Raw genomic sequence first — 20,351 nt, forward strand, 5'->3', positions numbered from 1 at the left:
GTTACTTTGGAGATTCAGATTACTAATACTGCAATTAACTACTAGATAAATGATGATGCATTTTTACAGATTAAACTACTCAGATATAAACATAGTAATTAAAATGACCTTCACTTGTATCAGCAGTGACATTTAAACTGATTAACACATTAATGCAGGGGTGTCCAAACATTTTTTGAATGGGGCAGATTAGATAATATGAAAACAGCTGAGGGCCAGTTGCTTCTCGCATTACATGGGTTACTAAAAAAAAAAAAGAAAAAATAATAAAAAACTCACATACAAATTAAACAAATATAACTGTTTCATCTGTCACTGAAAAAATAGTCAACTTTCCACTTCTCCTGAATGCAGCTGCCCTCGCAGACGACATCACGCTTTTTTTGCTAAGACCATGTTTATTTTGAAAGACAAGCTGTGGGCGGTTTCATATACAGATGGAGCCACCTAGAATTTTCCCTCCCAACGGAAGGCCTTTCGACTGCCAGTCAGTTCCCAGTCCACTCCCAGCCACTGGTTTCCTGACAAAGCATGTCTAGATTCTACTGTAAACAGGCTCAATCTCATTCCAGTCAAGGACCTGGCAAGGTCCCAGCGGGGATCTGCTACGGATCCTCCAGGGTCCCATCATGAAGGTATAGGAAATTCTAGGTGACTACATCTGTACCTACATGGACCTCTGTTTCCCTGTGACCACAGTACTATTTGGAAACTGCCTCTCATCCTCAACTGGAGCCAGAGAGCCCTCCGTCTATCTTATTTTTCTTTTGCACAGCAACATTAAAAAAAGATGCAGCAACTTGCAAAAGTCGCTCTGTCTGATTGGAGCTTTCCTTTTTATTGATGTAATAGTTTAAAGACACTGTGGACTTTCTGATCACCAGGAGGGAAGAGTAGTAATGTTTTGGTCTTCATGTTGTTTGTTTGTATGCACATGCAAGACAACGCACGTACTCATCATGCTGTTGGATTTGTGCTATTCTGATGTAAACGAAATGCAACGCATTAAGCTCGTTAGACCTCAAGGATACACTCAATGTGTTCTGATGAAAAACTGTATGTAAACATAACTTTTGTTTGTCTACCAGAAAATTCCACAGGGCACCTTTAACATTCAAAAACTCAGATATCTGATCCGTTTCATCAGGACTGTGTAGTTTTGACAATGCTGGCACCACAGGCTAACAACCCTTTTTTGATTCAAATGCTGCTGAACGCTGTTTGGGCCGCCTACTTTAAACCAGTGAGTGAGCACAGAGAACAACAAAAACAAAACTGAAATCTCTGATGCTGAACAACCAAAACTGTTCTAACTTCAAGAGAAAATCTGGACATCATACTTTAGTCAGATGTTCATTGAGAGAATATCAGGGCCTTAAATAACATTCATATGTATCCCAGCAACTTAACTGTGTAAAGCAGGATTTTCTGCCAACTGTGGTTCCAAACCAAAAAAAAAAAAAACCCAGAAGAGAACGTGTCAATGCTGAAAATGTATTCTATTGATGGTACTTAATTACTGGAATTGACTTGTTTATAAATGTAACTGAAACCATTTAAGCTGCAAATTAGACCGCACAGGGCATTTTATGCGCGCATACAAATGTCTTATTTTGGTTAGGCTTTGATGTGGAATACATTTCAGCTCTGAACTGTTGCTTGGGGGCTCTCACAACCACTCACACACACTCACATATGTGCGCCGACAACACAAACAAAAGCTTTAGCCCCATATTTCAAATTCTGTGACATGTTTGCACCAACATGCGGCTGTACCCTGTCCTTTGATGGTCTTTAAAAAGATTGTGGATAATGCATTTAATAACCGCCATCATCAAAAAATAGGAGCACTTTTTAAATAAGACGTTGCAAGGCGCTGAACCATAGCAGGCAAGGAAAAGATATGAAAAAGCAGTAAAAGAGAGATGAAGCAGATATTTTGAGAGCTGATCTAAAGGATGACACTGATTTAACCAATCAATACTTGGCTCCGTGTTCAAGATACTGAGAAAACCCACCCAGCTTATGAGATGAAAAAGTCTGACAGACCAGAGAACATGCGCAGTTTCCCTGCAAAACTGGCATATCACCAAACAGTCACTGACTCCCACTGCTCTATTCAGATGGCTGACACATCACAACGTTCACCAGACGTCCAGTTGAAGCCAGGGTCCTCAGGAGACTTCTGCACCCACATGAGTGGCCAGTCAGTTCTAAAACAGGCAGGCAACCAATCCAAGGATGCCAATATCACTGTGGATGTGAGGTGCCACCACCTTTTTGCACTGGGCACAAGGCCTGGCTGCAGTGTTTACATAATGAGGAGTGACAGACTGTCAGTTTGTTGGTTAAGGCGAGTAAATAATCTGCTGCTTTAATCAAGGTGAGAAAACCAATATAAAATTTTGGGTAGAAACTGTCATATGCTTTATTACAGGGTACCTACAGGGCCTTAAAAGTATTAACAAGCATTGAATTTAAAGTTTTCTTCGTAAGACCTTAAAAATATTGAATTTTGTTGAAAAAGTATTGAATTTTGTTTACAAAGGTTTTAAATTGTTTTCTTGTCCTTTCGCAGAATTATATAAATATTGTAACATCATTAATAACTGTCAAACGTATAAAATGTTTTGTGTGTGTAATGTAAGAATAATCTCTCTTTGGTGTTACTTATGGATGTATAAAGAGGTGTGACTCACATGACTTTAGGATTCACATTACTTTGATTAATTTGTGGCAGCCTGCCATGATATTAGCATTTCCTGACATATTGTTCTCCTATTTTTGGACATTAGGAACGCTACTGGATAATATACCATTCAGTTATTCAGCGCACCACACTCTGAGCAGACTGTACTCTAAGTACAGACAGCAGCAGCAGAATGCCTAGTGCAGTGAAAGTGAAACTTAACCGTTCATTATTTCATATAGATATAAAATGCTCTATTTCTTACAGCGCCCTTGTTTCAGTGTTGTTCATTGTTTTTCCACTCTACTTTAGAAGAAACCGCTGGGTCCAGTGGAAACTGTGGACCCCACAGTCAAGCGCTAGCTTTAAAAGTTTACTTTCACTTCCATCTGCAGCAGCTGCTCCTCTAACCCAATTTACCAATCTGCTCAGTTCACCACCCCATGACTCAAACTCAACAAAGAGCTGCTGAGGAAAAAACATTTAAAGTCACATTTGCATTGCATTAATGGATTAGCAAAAACCTCAGAATTAAGGGAGAGAACATGGAATGATCACAGAGGGACATACACACAAAAGCGCGAGCTAGGTCAGTGAGATGAGAAAACAAAACGTCTCACACTTTGCACTAACAAGCTAACGTTAGCTTGTTGCATCATCTGTAGCGCAGAGTGTGAACCCGCAAGCTTTTTGTGGCTCTACGCCAACTCTTGGAGCAGAGGTGGTTTGAATCCTGGAAACTGGGGACTGCGGACCACCATTTTTGGGGGAGTTTTTCCTTATCCACTGTGAGGGTCCAAAGGACAGAGGGATGTCGTATGCTGTAAAGCCCTCTGAGGCAAATTGTGATTTGTGATATTGGGCTTTATAAATAAAATTGAATTGAATATACTTCGAATGACAAAATTAGTGCAATATTTGAAACCATGAATCCCAACTCTGCGATCATGGCTACTTCCTTACGTGGAAGCAACAAGTACATCACCAGATCTTGCCTGGCTCCGTTCATCACCAAACAGCTGGCTGACCAAGTCAGTGAGGTCATTAACTTTGTTGTTATGTTTGACGAAAGCCTCAACAAAACAACAATCACCAAATGGTTGAATATGAATGTGAGTGGCCTATTATAGTAAAAGGTTTTATTAAATTCAGGTACTTAGCAGTGATGGAATGTAACTACGTACATTTACTCAAGTGGTGTACTTATGTACAATTTTAAGGCAGTTGTACTTTACGGGAGTACTTTCACAGTATGCTACTTTATACTTCTTCTCCACTACATTTTGGAGACAAATAGAGCACTTCACTAAATTTATTTGATGACTTTAGTTACTTTGGAGATTCAGATTACTAATACTGCAATTAACTACTAGATAAATGATGATGCATTTTTACAGATTAAACTACTCAGATATAAACATAGTAATTAAAATGACCTTCACTTGTATCAGCAGTGACATTTAAACTGATTAACACATTAATGCAGGGGTGTCCAAACATTTTTTGAATGGGGCAGATTAGATAATATGAAAACAGCTGAGGGCCAGTTGCTTCTCGCATTACATGGGTTACTAAAAAAAAAAAAGAAAAAATAATAAAAAACTCACATACAAATTAAACAAATATAACTGTTTCATCTGTCACTGAAAAAATAGTCAACTTTCCACTTCTCCTGAATGCAGCTGCCCTCGCAGACGACATCACGCTTTTTTTGCTAAGACCATGTTTATTTTGAAAGACAAGCTGTGGGCGGTTTACGATTGGCCTCTGGGCTGGACTTTGGACATGCTTGCATTAATGTGTCATTAATTATAAATCGTTAATATAATATATATGAATCTCAAAGTATTTTTTTTTTTTTTTTTACTTGAGTTCATTTTTCCATGCAGGACTTTTACTTGCAGCAGAGTATTTTTGTCACCCACCACTGGTTGGGGCCTACTTACTAAATAATTATTTTCTAAGGTTTAAAATCCATACTGATTTTCCATTCTATATCTTCCATAGCTTTTGCCAGTATGGCTTTGAAGTTGGCATTAAATTTCATTCAGTATTAAAAAGGTCTTAAAAAGTCTTAAATCTCACTTGGAGAGCCCTGAGGGTACTTCATATAAAGGCTCATAACACACTGCAGAATAGGTGTGCATACACAACCTCAGGGGACAAGCGATCTCTCTTCTCACACAGTAAACCATACAAGCTTTATAAGACCAGTCTGAGGTAATGAAGCACTAGATAAGGAAAACAAAGCCAGTGTCAAAAAAGATGGTAGGCTTTGTCATCCTAAATATGAACTCTTTATCAGGAGACAAATAAAATCAATAAATAGCAAGCAGGCAACATTTGAAAGGTCTGAAACCTTGTGGCCAAAACGCAGGCAGAGCTGAAAATAATGGAGAAAAACATTAACAAGGACAAAGTTCGACCAGCCAGCTGTGCATATCAGGGTTCAATCAGGCCAGTCAAAAACAACACTCATATAATCCCACAAAAAGGCCCTCGATAGAGCACAGTCCACCAACGCTCAACAGTTCTTCAACTTGCAAAGCTGCAGCATCCATATCAGTTTATATTTGTTTATCATTTGCCTTCTGGGTTTAATTTTCTGACAAACCAAATGCTGATTAGCAGCCCACTGGGAGGCCTGGAGGTCAGACCACCAGGGGGGATAGTGTATGAGCATACTGTAACTTCTGGCTAAATAAAGAAAACAAAATCTGAAATGGCTGAAATCCCAGATCTGGATCACCATCAAAAATATCAAGCCAACTGATCTTTGCACAAAAGGCTATTTTCCCACCAAACCTCAGCCAAATTCAGGGTAATTTTTTTTAATATATTGTGCTAATAAACAGACAAACAGATGGGGGTGAAAACATTACCATGTTCTATTATGTTACAAACTAGATGCAGTTTTTTGTTGGTAGTAGCACCAACACATCCTAACTGGAGGATGATCTGCCACAGTAACACTGGACCGCTCATCTTTACGAAGTTTACTACATAACAGCGCCTCATGTATGAGCCACTTTTGTTCTGTCAGACTTCCATGTGCGACTGGACAACATGAACAAAGTATAATTTAACTTGTTGACATTCACAAGAATATTCTGACTGCATTATAGAGACTCAAATGTTATATTTCCTAGACTGGGCAGGCCTATTACTGTTGTTGATATATTGATATACCAGGTAGGCTTTCCTTTAAGAGCATACAGCCGGGTATAGTTCATTTTGTCAGCTATTTTTATTAAGTCCTACTGCTGTGTCAAATTGTTATTTTTATCATATTTAGTCAACGTCATCCTATTATTGTTTTAGTCAAGTAATCGTTTTAGTTTACCAAAAGTCTGGGTGTTTTAGTCTTATCTTAGAGCTTGGACCTACTTTGTGCATTGAACATCTGTGGACAGCCCCTGTCACATGGATGCCCACACAACTCTATTCAAAATACAACACAACTGAGGGTCCACGTCACCCCCAGCAGTTAACAGGAGGGCTAGAAGGCAGGCTTACCGTCCTACAGTGGCGTTGGGTAAAAGTGAAACTAAGAAGATGCTGCTGGATCTGGAGTGAATGTCTGTCGAATATCTAACTTAAAACTAACTTCACAATGGTGCCGCCGATGCAGCTGGCTTGATTGCAGTATTTAGATAGATGGGATGGGACTGGGACTGGCCTTTGGAACAAGAGATTGAAGACACGCGATCACAGACACTATGACTTGGTCCTTAGTCAAAGAAAAACAGAGCTTTTTTAGTTAAGTTCTAGTCAATGAAAACTGTTGACATCTAATTTGACATTTTAGTCAAAAATTACTTCACAGACTGTCTCTGGTCATTATCAAATTAAGAACACGGGTTGAATGATTAGCTATTTTGCAGAGAGTGTCTAGTCTAGTGGTCTAATGAGATCTATTTAAAGAATTCATCCAGACATGAAACTACTGGTTTACATATTTATTTTATAGGGGAGTTATGTTTATAGAGACATTTTTGTGTCTAGCCGCTCCTGCACAACGTCTTAACATTTTAAACTCTGTCTTTTCTGAACACATGTATATTAAATAAACTAAATTTTGAACCAAAACGATTCAATAACTTGCCTGAGGCCCATATAAAACAATGACAGTTGTACAAACCCAAGCCCTGTTGTCATTGTTAAATTTAACTTTAGTTTCTCCAGTACCTACTATGCTCATTGTGTGTTACCAGTCGAGTCCTGATGGAAAAAACAGACCAGACGCCGAAACTATTGCTGCAAATCGTGGGCCGGCTGCGGAGCTCAGTGCTGCACTGCATCCTGTCTAAACAGCCAGTGAACATGGGCTCCGAAAGGATGCAGGCAGCGTTTCCCGGTGCTTCATGGCTTTGCAATGGTGCCATCTCATCATCATCCTGTCTTAGTCATAGAAAAAAGGTCATTGGCTGTCATAGTTTTCATTAATTAAAGTAAGACCGCAGCCAGGTGAACTATGATGAGATCTGTAACAGCCTCTCAGCGTTTATCAACTTGATCCTTTGATTAGGCGTTTTGTTTATGTTTAGTAATATTGATTAATTGATTAATAACAAGTCTGCTCATCTGCTGAGCCGTGCTGGTTGTAACTGATGATAATTGCTTATAAGGAGGCCTACAAGTAATTATCTGTTTTATAAATAAATGTATTGATTTCTGTTAAATTAATTTAGACATAATTTCCCAGAGCCCAAGGTGATGTTTTCAATTTGCTTGACTATCAGTCAAACTTTGAAGACATTCAATTCCAGAAAAGAAAAGCAGCAAATACTCAAAACTGTGAAGCTGAAACCTAAAAAATGTGGGCATTTTTGCTTAATTAATTGACTTCATTGAATATTATTCACGGAGTAATATTCTGTCAACTATCAGCTCTACTTACAAGAACAGTTAACACAATAAATGAGATGGTTTACAATTATACGAAACCATGTGAGCAGACGTACAGACCTGTGTATGTGAGATAGATCACAGTGAGGAAGACCACGCCAGCAGCGAGAGAGACTCCAAGGAAGAAAAGTGTCTGGAACTCCTGTCTGGTCAGCCTGTCCTTCAGGTACTGCAGGAAGGCATAGGCTTGGAGAAGTGCAAACACACCTGAGAAAGAAGCCACAGACACAAACATAAGAACGAGCAAACATACAAAAGAAACTCGCACTGAGTGTTTGAGGAGGCCCTGATTCATGTTCCCTCCTGCAGGGTACAAAGCAGGTTTACGTGGTTACGAAGCGCCGTTGTCAGTTTGGCAGAATCCTCGACAAAGCAGTTTGCGATAGCCCCTTTGGCTGTTCATGCAGATGTGAAAGACAAATACTGCAGGACAACATATTTCAAATGCATGAGACAGATCTGTGTGAATAAGCCCTTCTCTTTCCCTCGCCTTGCCTTTCTTTTTTCGCAGCCCCTTCGGTCACACTTCTCTCCCCCGTTCCTTTGCTCTGTCACTTTCTCAGCGCCTGTTTCTCCAGTGCGTCTTCTTTGTTTGTCTGGTGAATTCGATATAAAAAATGTAAAAGAGTCCTGGTTTCCCTCCCTTTCGTCACCTCCCATCCTTTGACAAATCTTGTGTGAAATCGCCCCTACTCCTGCGCTAGCACCACCACCGCCCACAGCAGGTCTCACCCATTTCCAAGGTTAAGCCTGTCTCCTGGAGAGCCGCCATGGTGCTAACACGCTTGTCAGTCTATGCCACCCCGCCTGCCTGCCTCAGGGGCTGACATCTCAACGGTACCGACAGGTCCGCGGCTCTGTCACTCTCTTCCTGTCTCCCACTGTGCTCCCTGAATGCTACCACCAGATGTTCTGAGCAGCTGCTACCCCAGCGACATAAAAACACACTCAGAGAGAGCGGGGAGCCAAAAACAGAGAGGCAGAGATGATTTTTGGTGGTGCATTTTTTTCAAAGCCTCTCATAATACTGTTTGTGTTGTCGACACACAGGAAAACAGGGACACTTCAACGTAAGCCTGCTGCAGTGTTAAGAGAATTCTCAAAAGGAAAAAAAAAAAAAAAAAAAAAAAGGTGCTGCTCGGCTTCCTGAAGCTGCCAACGACAGTCCTTTCCCAATCTGGATGTAAATGAACACAAGAATCATGAACATACATAAGCACCCATCCGTGCTGTCAGGCAGCAGATGGGCCCACTCTTGAGTGGAGAAACTGAACAAGCTTTAATAAACTACCCACAAGCCAAAAATGAAAAGTACTTAAAGAGCTAAACCCATATGGGTGGCTCGTGAAGTTGCTTACTTATTTCTATTTTGTAAATATATTCTGAGAAGGTCACGTGTTCCTCTACACACAGAGCATGACTAACACTGTCAGCACGGGGAGGGGAGGATTCAATTCCCAATGCAGCCAAACTATCTTAAACTGTGTGCATCCTTGGTACTGTAAGGTGCTTTGGATAACAAGCAGGTGGCTTATGTAAAGTCGCACCTTTAATACATGAACTGCAGCAGTCAACCTGAACCTTTCCCTTGTGTTGCAGCATACATTTGTTGGCAGGGTCAGGGCAGCTGCCGTTTATCAATGCGTCCTTGTATAGAACCCAGACCGTCTGTGCAATATAACTTTAAATAGGAATTTTCCATAAAGTAATAAAAATGCAAATAATTTCAGTGTAACTTGAGGTGTACATTATAACACAGATTTTAGCAAAGACAAATGTAGCATTAAAGGGTTTGTTCATCCCTTATGAAAAATACACATTTTTTATTCTTACTTGTAGTGATGTTTATCAGTCTAGATTGTTTTGGCGAGAATTGCGGAGTGCATGAGATACTGGCCATAGAGATGTCTGCCTTCTCTCCAATATAATGGAACTAGATGGCACTCAGGTTGTGGTGCTCAAAGAGCCAAAAAAAAAATACATTTGAAAAACTCAACAGCAATGTGTCTTTCCAGAAACCATTTTTCATGTTGGAACGCTTTCCTTTCTACTCAACTACAACCACCAACCTTATCACCACGCGTAAGATAGCATACTGGTGGTTTCTACTGCTAGCTCACTTAGAACCACTGAGCTAGCTAACGTCACAGCTCATCCAAAGAGGATGCCATTAAGTGTGCAACTCTTACAAGCCCGAGCCTGTAGTCCATGAGTAGATGCACACTTCCTTCTGTGCAGTGATACAATTGGTGGGTGAAGTTCGGTAAAAAGAAAATAGCTCCTACATGAAACTGCTCACAACAAAATCTGTGGATTATCTTGAATAACTGGGTCATGATTTTCTAAAAGAGACATTGCTTTTGAGTTTTTTAGATGTATTTTTGGGCCCTTTGAGCACCACAAGCTGAGTGTCATCTAGCTCCATTATATTAGAGAGAAGGCAGACATCACTACGGCCAATCTCTCCAACACTCTGCAGCTCATCCCAAAACAATCTAGATTGATTAACAGCACTACAGGTAAGAGGTAAAATATGAATTACTGATTTGGGGTCGAATCGTAATGTCTTAAATTTTTTTTTTTGGCCATTGCACAGTTGTGTTTGTAGCCACCTGATGAGTATAATTCCAATATTCACACTTCAACTTCCACTTGTAGAACCAGGCAGATACATTCCCCAGGAAATGCTGACTTCATCACTGCACTCTAAATGGCAATTTTCTTGAAGGGAACACTAGAGGAATGCAGGATCAGCCACCCTGGAGGTAGAGAGGATGGGACTTACCGGCAGCAGCCATGTGCTCGCTGGTCCTGATCGGCTGGAAGCCAACAAAAGGGATCTGCATCGACAGTACCAGACCCACAATGTAGAATGTGCTATAAGCTGTAATAGAGAAGAGACAAAACAGGAGACAGAAAGTGGATCAGATAAGAAATAAAAACATGAAAATAAACTATTGCACAACTAAAATCCCCTCTATTCGGATCCACTACTGCAGTTTGGGCCCAACTATGGGAAATCAACCTCAATAGAGGTATTTAAAGTCTATTGATTTTCACTGTCGCACCTCAGAGGGAGTAAATACAAAATACCTAATCTAATGTCATTTACTGAGAAAATGGGAGCTGGCTCGGTGCAGTGTGGCGGGGAGGCCTGAAGTGAGACGATGGTGCTGAGAACAGTGCAACTCCCACCTTTGTAGCTGGGGGGAACCGATTCGCAGGCGCACCAGCTTAATTAAGATTTCATACTCTTCCTGAAGAGTGTGCCTCGTTTTTGAAGTAGTTGTGACTGCCCTCAGCTATCTCTTTCTCACACATCTGCTATTGACTCAAGACAGAGAGAGATGAATTGTGAGGGAACATAGACTGCGAGGCATTTTATTAAACTGGGAGTTTCTTGCTTTTTTTCTTTTTGTATGTTCCTATGTAGTGGCTGAGAGACACCTGGCTCTGGAAAGAGGAGCTGTAAGATGTTAAGAGGAGGGAAGGTGAGAACTACAGGATGTGCCTGAAGTCCTAATGTCTCTTCTGTCAACAGAATATGCCTACTAGGGCTGACACCCTCTGGTCAGTTGGTCGATATGTCCTTGTCTGACCATATTCTCATTGGTTGGACAATCACTGGTGTTATTTTCATAAGGCTGTGTTTCCACCAAGATGTTTTTTCCCCAACCTAAAACAATAGTTGTTGTTCAGCACTTGTACATGTATGTGCGGGCTGGTCATTGTCCCGCCCCTCCTCCAGTGAGACTGGACAACTGGGTAAAAAGTTACAGTGATGAGTGCAGCGTTTTGCACGAAGTTCAAAGTTTTTTAACTTTCCTTTTTTCAAACATGGAAAAAATGATATTTTACGAAGTCTCTGAAAAGATACCACAGTTTAAGGCTGAATTACAAAGCTCCTGAACAGGAAACACTTGCAACCAGGCCCTTGTTGGAATGGCACAAGGGCTGACATTAGCCTCTGGGCAAAAAAAGGTAGGTTTCTCTATATGACACTGTCGACCCCAGAGTCAACTTCTACAGCGTCCACTATAGCCTTGTTTACACCAGGCAGTCTGGCTCAGCTTAGTTCAGTTCAGTTCATCCCACATTGGAATGGTTATCTTTGTGAGAAGTTGTGGATGGTACCAGTAGAACCACTCCGTACCATCCCCATTTTTTTGTCACCCCTATGTTTAGGTCTTGTGACCCAGTACTTGAAACACTTTAGTCTAATGATTGGTCCATACAGAATCAGTATAGAGGTCGGAGCTGGGAATAGCGTCACACCCGACTTGATTGCGTCCCAGTACAAGTCAGAAAACCAAGACATTGTTGGCAATACCAGCAACTGCAGAAATGTAGCTGCTTGTAAACTGCATGAAAATGCCGGCGCCAATAGAAAAGTTGCATAAAATAGTTGTGTAAGCCGTGGAGATATCGATGGATTCAGACTCTGACACTTCCTGTTGTGATCAACATTCTGATTGACATTTGGATGAGGAAGCAAACGAGTTTGGCGGGACGAAACGGGATCTCCATGACGGTGACAGTGACACACGGACAAGACGACCACAGGGGAGAGGCAGACAGTATTGACTCTGAGCAATCACTGAGCGTGTCGACGTGTTCAGCTATACCTCAAAGAGACTATCATTTTCATTATTATTAGTATTATTTTCACTTCTACAATTCAAACTGACGTAAAAAAAAAAAAATGTAAATGTGAAACTGATTTTTTACTTGAAAATGACATTCTTTGACAAAAATAAATTTTCCAAAGCTTTTTGTCCAAAATGAAAAAGAGAGTCTCTGTGAATAATGGAGCAGCCATATTGGATTCTGAGTTTGGGGTTGATCAGGTTCCTTTGACTTTCCCAGTTGGACATCTGACTCCAGGGGGCATTCCAGTTGAAGTTTTCAAATGGGAACTCGGAAATTCTGACTACCCAATACAAATGGAACATACTAAATAATACAGGACTTTCTGTGTTGATGGCTCTGTCGGCTTGTCAGTGAGTATTCATTTCGAAAGATCAATGGCCAGTGAGAAAACACCCACATCATGAGTAACTTCATCACTCACTCACTTCATTTTTTATAGGGCTGGCTTTGCCTCTGCGGTCCAGCCAAAAAAGTGGCAGAACTTTGTTTCAGTGCATTCTGGCAATACTACACCCCTGTGTCCGACAAGGACTCAATGCACTAATTTGCTTTTATCAAATATCCCATTGAGAGAAACTCCAGCCTGTTCTTTTTCTTCTGAAAATGTCGGCATGCAAATCCATTCCATGGACAATAAATGGGGTGCAGGCGTTCCTCTGCATCACCACTGAAGAGGAAACAGTAAGAGCTGGACTGAGCAGTGAGTACTGTCTGCAGTGGAAAGGCTAACTAGATCAAGGGTTTAGGTACACATTGGTTAACTTAATCTGGAGATACGATGCTGTTTTTCCCCCCTCATCACAGGTTCATCTGGTTAAAGAGAAGGTAAATTTCAGTCAACCATGAATCGCCTTGGTTTCTCATTTGCTACTAAAAGGTACATGAGGTTGCTGGGTGATACTCCGGCTGCAGACATCCTTGAGGGACAATGAAGGTGGAAGGGTATTTTCCACTTAATCTAACAGCCCTGCAACGTCAAGTAGAATTTCATTGTTGGAGAACCGTTTGGAGATAGAGCAGAGGTAGGTCAAAGCCCTCTCACTGTGAAGAGGCCATAATTTATTTTCAGAGCTCTCAAAGACTATGCTTTGCGGTTACATCGAGTGCAACATATAATCATGTGTAAAGAATACTTGGCATTGTATCATTTTTCTTGACCACAATAGAAGTGCCTGCTGCTCAGCTCGAGCTGACGACAGATGTGTGGAGGGTCTGAGGGATTGAGCTTGAGTTCTCTGAGCCGACAGATAATGTGCTGAAGCCGACACGTGCTCTATGAAACTGGGATGCTCAGTGGAATAACAAGCCTATCCTCTTTACTGGCGCTCTGCCTCTGGTATTTACAATAAATAAATAAATAAATAAATAAATAAATAAAGAGGATCAGGTAGCAGGTGGCTGCATTTACTGTTAAGTGGTGTGTGGGTGTGTGGATGTCTGCACTGCCGATGATGGAATGTGCACGGTTGTGAGAGATGAGCACAGGCATGGCTGGGCATTTGAGCTTGTTTCAGGGTCAAATGCTTGGGCGACAATGTTCGGAGACGCATAGGAGGAAGTGGCGGTTTGTCTGTTTATTGCATACATCTCTATTCTAATGAAAGAGGATCTGATAACACTGTCAGTTTCCTTTTCAGCGACTGTATGAGGGGGCGGTTTAAACATCAAATCACATGCTAAAAGTTATTGTGTGGTGTGTGTGTGTGTGTGTGTGTGTGTGTTTGTGTAGCTTACCGATGTAGACTCTTCTGCTGTAGCGCTGCATCAGCATCAGCACAAAAACATGCAGAGGAATCAGGTTGATAATAAACACATAACCTCCCCATGCTGACACCTAGAACACACACATACACATAGACATGTCAGTCAGCTTGCTGGGACATAATCCTTTCTCTAAAACAGTCGTTTGGAAAGAACTGGCCCGTATGATCAATTATTCTTCTTTTTGTTTTTCAGTTTCAAACAAGGTAACCCTGCTGAGTGGAGACTTTTCTGTTAAAGTGCTACAAATCAGCTCTGCAGGAGAGATGTCAGGTTTGCCTCAGTGACGGAAGTTAATCGAAACCCAAAGTCCTGCTGAGGCACAAAGGGCTTCGCATATTGTCGCTGTATGCTATCTCTTAAAAGCAAGAAGGAATAAATAAAGACAACAAAAACCTTAAAGCATGAGAGTTTGCTGCCCGAACAAGTGACATATTGTAGCTGCTCTGTGATGACTACATCTCCAGCAGTTTTCAGTTTCGTGATGTGCATTTTCCCAATAATCCAACTGGTTTTTAAATGTTTCTGTAGCTTAAAACGTCTATATGGAAATGTAAATCAATTTGCAGATTGGTCTGCCACAATGGTGCAATTATGTGTGACTGAAAGTTACTGTAGTTTTTAAATTCAGTGCGGTCTGTTGCCATTTGTTCCCACAGTGTTTTCCATCACAATCAATTTTTAACTTCCAGCAACATTGAAAATATTAAATGAATTCCAGCTGTTATAGTTTCCAATTTAACCACTTAACTTCAAATGCTGCCACCACCTCCAAAAAATAGAATTCATGCACAATAGGGCTGCAACTACCAATTATTTTCATTGTCAATTACTCTTTTGATTACTTTACAATTTCTAAGAGCCGAATGTAATATCTTTAAATGTCTTGTCTGATCAACAGCCCAAAACCAAGAGATAACAGATGGTAACAACAAAATAAAACAGAAAGAAAAGCAGCATTTACTAATATCTGATATGACTGAAGCATCAAATATCTGGCATATTTACTTTAAGAGCGACTATTATTATGTCGGATGTTCATATTAGACATGGCCAAAGGTTTTAAATAATTAGTTAAACAAATGTAAAAGTAATTCCTGTGAGCAAAAACCTCAGGCTTTAGATCGTTTCTAATTTCCAGACAACATGACGTCAGTTTGTGACGGATGTCTACAGGCAGACTACTGCAAGAGTTTGCATTACTTAGCCTACACTGCTACATGTAGCTACATGCGATCTACAAGGAAATGTAATCTTGGTTGCTCATGTTGTTAATTTCTACTCCCGTTTTTTAATCACTTTTAGAAAGTTCTATTATTCTCTGTTACAGTCATGCCCTGGCTGCAACAACTGTGCAGTAACACCGAGAGCGTAGATCATGGATGTATAAAGAGAACTTGATACAGCATTCATTCCTATGAAAGTTGCTCAGTGGTGCATGAAGCCAAAAAAAGTTTAACTTCTGTGTGTACAATTCCACAAATCTTCTGCTCTGTCTCTGTATCATTGGGCATATATAACGTACTAGAGACTTCCTGTAGTGGCGTGGCTAACTTCCTGTTCAGCCCTGCACCAACTTGAAAGGGCTTAATTGCGTGGCTCTTCCAAGATTTTCGAAATGTTACTGAATCAAAAGGAGCCAATCCAGATGATGAAACCAGCCATTTCGCAGGGGTTGTGATGTTAAAATAAAAATCTATCCACTGATTTGCAGACGTCTCTTTCAAAATGCAAGTCTTTGGCTTCAAAGTCTGGTGCAGTTCTTGGCAGCTTGGCGCAGGTACAGAAGACCTGGAAATGCTGACCAATCAGAGCAGACCGGGTTTTTTCTGGAGGGGAGCTTTAAGAGACAGGCGCTAAAACGGAGTGTCTCGGACAGAGCGCGAGCACAGGCGTTCCAGCACGGGCAGTATGAGGCAAATGAACTATGAACATTGAAGCATGTGAACCAAGAGAAACCCAAAACACAACTATGAACTTGAAAATGAGCTGAATAGATACCCTTAAAATAGAAATAAAGAGTATTTGTCAATTCACTAGTTAACTAATTGTTCCAGCTCCAATATACAAGTAAAAGCAAAAATTGAATATGTGCAGATTGATTTTTAACATTTCAAATAACATAAAAAGATAATCAATCCATATATACGAGCAGCCCTTCTTATATACATGCAGCTCTGCACAAAAGTCACCTCACAAACCTTGCACAGACTCAGTCACGAACGGATGTAAAACCATCCTACTCTTATCGCCTCTTCACTATTAGACACAAGCACACAGCTATAAAAACCTGACGTATATAGGATCTATAAAAACTAGGCAATCATACTTTACATGTTAGGTGTAAAATGTGAGCTGCACCAATAACTTTAAAAGCTTCACTAAAATTATACCTCACCCATTTTTGAGGTCCGCTAAATATCACAACACTGGATGTGGGGGCTATAAAACAACTACAAAAACATCACTGACAAGTTCTCAATTGCCTACACTTGACTACAGCAAAGGGCAGATGGAAACGGTGAGAGCACTAGACAGACGGAGAGAGCAGGGAGACGGAGTGTTGAGAGAGAGAAAGCGAGACAGAGGAAGCGAGAAAGAAGAGTAGTAAAGTGCTAGAAAGTGAAACAGAGAAAGAGGGAGAGTGAATTAAACAGGAAAAGGGAATGCATGTACGCAAATTGTTTGATCCTTTATTCGCAGCAGCTTGTCGGAAAGCGGCCCACTGCACCTGCTCAGTACGATGAAAAGAGCATTCATCACGCTTCTGCAATCACAGGAAAAACAAGCACATCATGTCTAATTGATAAAAGCATTAATATGCTACATTAAGGCAGAGAGGGAGAGGAAAAAACTCCTAAATAAGTTCCTCACTGAATGGTTAGGTGCAATTATCTTTTGGCAGTAGTTTGCATCTGTTCTCTCAGATGGTGACAGCCAATTAGTAGTATGTGAACCGTAACTTGAATGAATACCAGAAACGACTTCAATTTAAGACTCATTTTAAGTGTTGACACACAGGGGCGGCTGATCGACTCACTGTTGCTGACTGGCTGAGATCTGACTAAAAATATAACACTCGAAACACAGCGTGCAGTGCTGCTGGCTCCATGGCTGCAATACTGTAACATTTTTCAATGTCTAGTAATAGAAAGAGAAAATGGGCAATAATTCAAATCACCCTCTGCATGTGGCCAAAACGAAATGTAATCTACTGCAGGAACCAAACATGCTGTATCTGCAATAAGAGAATGTAAAATCCAGCTCAGTCTAAAAGATACTGTATGTTAGCAGACATGTCTACAAAGGCAAGTCACCCCGCCACTTGACTGTGAAGGTCTGTAAATCACTAAGTATATTTGTGAAATCATGGCGCGCTTTAATTCACAAAAACCATGCCAACCACACCAGTGTTTTCCAGGGTAAACCTAATAAAAAAGCCTTTTTAAAATATCGATCTCTCTGAGTTAGACTCCCTGGCATCACTGAGGTGCATTATTGACTCAGAGAGTCAAAGTCAACATTATTTTTAAGGCTTGTTTTCCCTTTGGGTACTTAACTGGGCAAAAGCGTAGGAGGCTGCACGCCACGTCAGAGAAAAGGGAAGATAGTGACTGAAAAAATTCCCATAGTCACTGTTTGTAAGCATTCAGGGTAACTCAGAATGGAGATGAGCAGCAGCTGGTGTGATTTACATATTAAATTAATAGTTAACTAACGCTGTGCTGCAGTTATATAATTTGCCATGTGGGTTTAAAAAATAGAGTTCACTTATCAAAATGGTATTAAAGCCAGGTTTAGCAACACTAAGTGAATAATGTGCTTCAGCTGGCATGAGGCAGCCATGTTTGTTTGGCATGAATTGTCATTAAGCACAAAGCTGAATATTTTTATAAATCTGTAGCCATGCTCATTGCTCTCCGAGGCTGTAATTAGGCACGGCTGTGCTACGCTCTAATATCAACATGGTAACATTGTCCAGAATACCAATTTTTGGGCATCAAAGCTTCAGTGAGTAATATCTGTAATTAATCAAAACCTTGAGGATGATAGATGAGGACATACGTCTGACTTTTATTGCACCTAAAACAACCTAACCCTAACCTTAACCACATTAGCCACTTTGTTGCAGGTCGCATTAACATTAGCCATAATAGCCGGAAAAACAAAACTTTGCAAGACAGCTAAGCCGTTACAGTTGTCAGGTGATTTGTCAAGCTTGTTGTAGATTAGTGCTATGCCAGCTTTCTTCAGCATATCTCACACTTGACTTTTTGAGGGTCTTCTTCACAAATTTTAAACGACTCCACATGCTTGACATTTTCAAGATCTTGCTAGCGTATCTGTGAGCCTGTTACGTGTGGTCATGCTGTTCCAGTTTCAGTAGTGCTGGACTGCTGGTGACGGATGTCAGATGAGACCGAGTCGGAGTCACAAAAATATCACCTAAGTTTAAATATCTTTGGCTGAGATTCGATTACTGATTTGGACGTTAATTACCATAGCAACGATTGAAGCTTTTAATGGCCAAAGCATTTGGGTCAGTAAATACAGTAGCTTCCATATGACATGATGATCTCAGCGTCTGTTATTCAGCAAACTCTACAGTGTAATCTGATTGCAGATTTACCTCTTGAATCAACTGAAGGGGAAAAGAACAGGAGAAACCAGCCAGCTGGTCACATTAGAGCACCATGCTAAGATGAATGACCAATACAAAAACCAAAGCTGTGTGTGTGTGTGTGTGTGTGTGTGTGTGTACGCATGAACAAGATCTATTTGAAATTATGGTTCTAACAGCCAGCCCTTTGCCCGAGCCACAGGCTAACAGCGGAGGGCAGGAATCCGAAAATGTTTGGAGCAAAGTCTTTTAGCTGTTATCGCTCTGTGCATTTCATAGTGGGCTTATCTGATGACCACAGGGCCGCACTGAAGAGGATATAGAGAACACAGCATGCAACAGGGAGGAAGGTTTTACTGTCTGTGTGTGTGTGTGTGTGTGTGTGTGTGTGTGCATCTATATGTGTGCACAACTGTTTGCAGTCTGCCTATGCACGCCTTTTTGGCGTTGTTCGGTTCATTTATGAAAATAAATATGATTTCTGTTCTCTTTGTGTGTCCATATTCACTGACTGCTCCCTCTCCTCTCTCCAAGCAGCAGTGATGGTTCATTAAGAAGACTTTAAAATGACATTAAAAACAAGGACTCTTAATGAGCGAGGGTCGACAGAAAGGTTTCAGTTGCAACACAGGCTGCTCTTTGAATTCACATTAGATTCCACTGTTAGGCAGCACCTCTGTATGTGTGTATGGCCGCATATGACTCAGACGGTGATCACTCCAAGGCAACAATGCCTTGGCATGGGCTGTTTATTAACCTAATCTTTGCCTGAACCCTGAGATTAAACTTACAGATGATGTCATTCCTAACTGCAACTTCAGATATGTTTTTTTCATAAACTCAAAAAGGTGCACTTAGGTTTTTTGCTCCTTAAACTGCTGACACATCGCTACTGCCAGACTTTGACTCCAAATGACCTCACCTGTGCAAGACAGCAGACTCCGTACCCAGGATTTTTTAGCCTTATTTATGTACAGTGGGAGGAGGCGGAGACATGTTGTCCATCTTTATATAAAGTCGCTGGGCTGTACTTGTGCTTAATGCTAACATTAACATGCTAAAATGGTCACAATGTCAATGCTATCGTGCTGATATTCAGCAGGTATAATATTTACCATATCCAGCATCTAAGTTTATCAATGTTAGCATGCTAATATGTATTAATTAGCACAAAAAACAAAGTACAGCTCAGGCTGATGGGAATGCCTTCTCAAGTATTTGGTTGCAAAGTCAAAACTTTGATTTATGAAAATTCATTGGAAATCTGCTGACATTTTACTTACAACCAAAAATATCAATATGTTGCAGCGAGAGGTAAAGTCAGCTAATCTTCAAAGTCATTAGGCACATCTTTACTGAAACATGAATGTGCCAATCCATCAAGTAGACGTTGGCATTATGACAGGTGAACACTTTGACTAGCTGATGGCATTAGAAGGCCTCACACTCTGGGGAACATGAACGTCTGTACATACTTTCAGAGCAATCCATCCAGCTGTTGAGACATTTCAGTCTGGACCAAAGCAGAGGACAGACCGACCATTGACATCCCTAGAGCCACACTGCTAGCATGGCTAAAATGTTAAACAAAGTGACATCTATTTAACAATCACCTGAGGAGCCTTGTGTTCAGGGCATTTAATCAATAGTTGATTAAGCAGAGCAGCTTTTGGTGTGCCCTGACGTTACTGGTTGTGCTGATAGAGGGGACTCTGGAGGGTT

The 20,351-nt window shown here is 40.8% G+C and overlaps 1 protein-coding gene across 1 annotated transcript in view; it reads right to left on the reverse strand.

Moving 5' to 3' along the window:
* The window catches only part of LOC125904246 (dolichyl-diphosphooligosaccharide--protein glycosyltransferase subunit STT3B), a 118,097-nt gene that overhangs the window by 21,490 nt on the left and 76,256 nt on the right, over nt 1–20,351 (reverse strand). The window contains exons 5-7 of the mRNA XM_049601529.1: nt 13,982–14,081; nt 10,383–10,481; nt 7,658–7,804 (exon numbers count right to left, since the gene is read on the reverse strand). Of these exons, the coding sequence (XP_049457486.1) occupies nt 7,658–7,804; nt 10,383–10,481; nt 13,982–14,081 (346 nt within the window). The remainder of the gene's footprint in view (nt 1–7,657; nt 7,805–10,382; nt 10,482–13,981; nt 14,082–20,351) is intronic.

The sequence above is a fragment of the Epinephelus fuscoguttatus genome, linkage group LG17 (genome assembly GCF_011397635.1).
Source record: "Epinephelus fuscoguttatus linkage group LG17, E.fuscoguttatus.final_Chr_v1".
NCBI lineage: Eukaryota > Metazoa > Chordata > Actinopteri > Perciformes > Serranidae > Epinephelus > Epinephelus fuscoguttatus.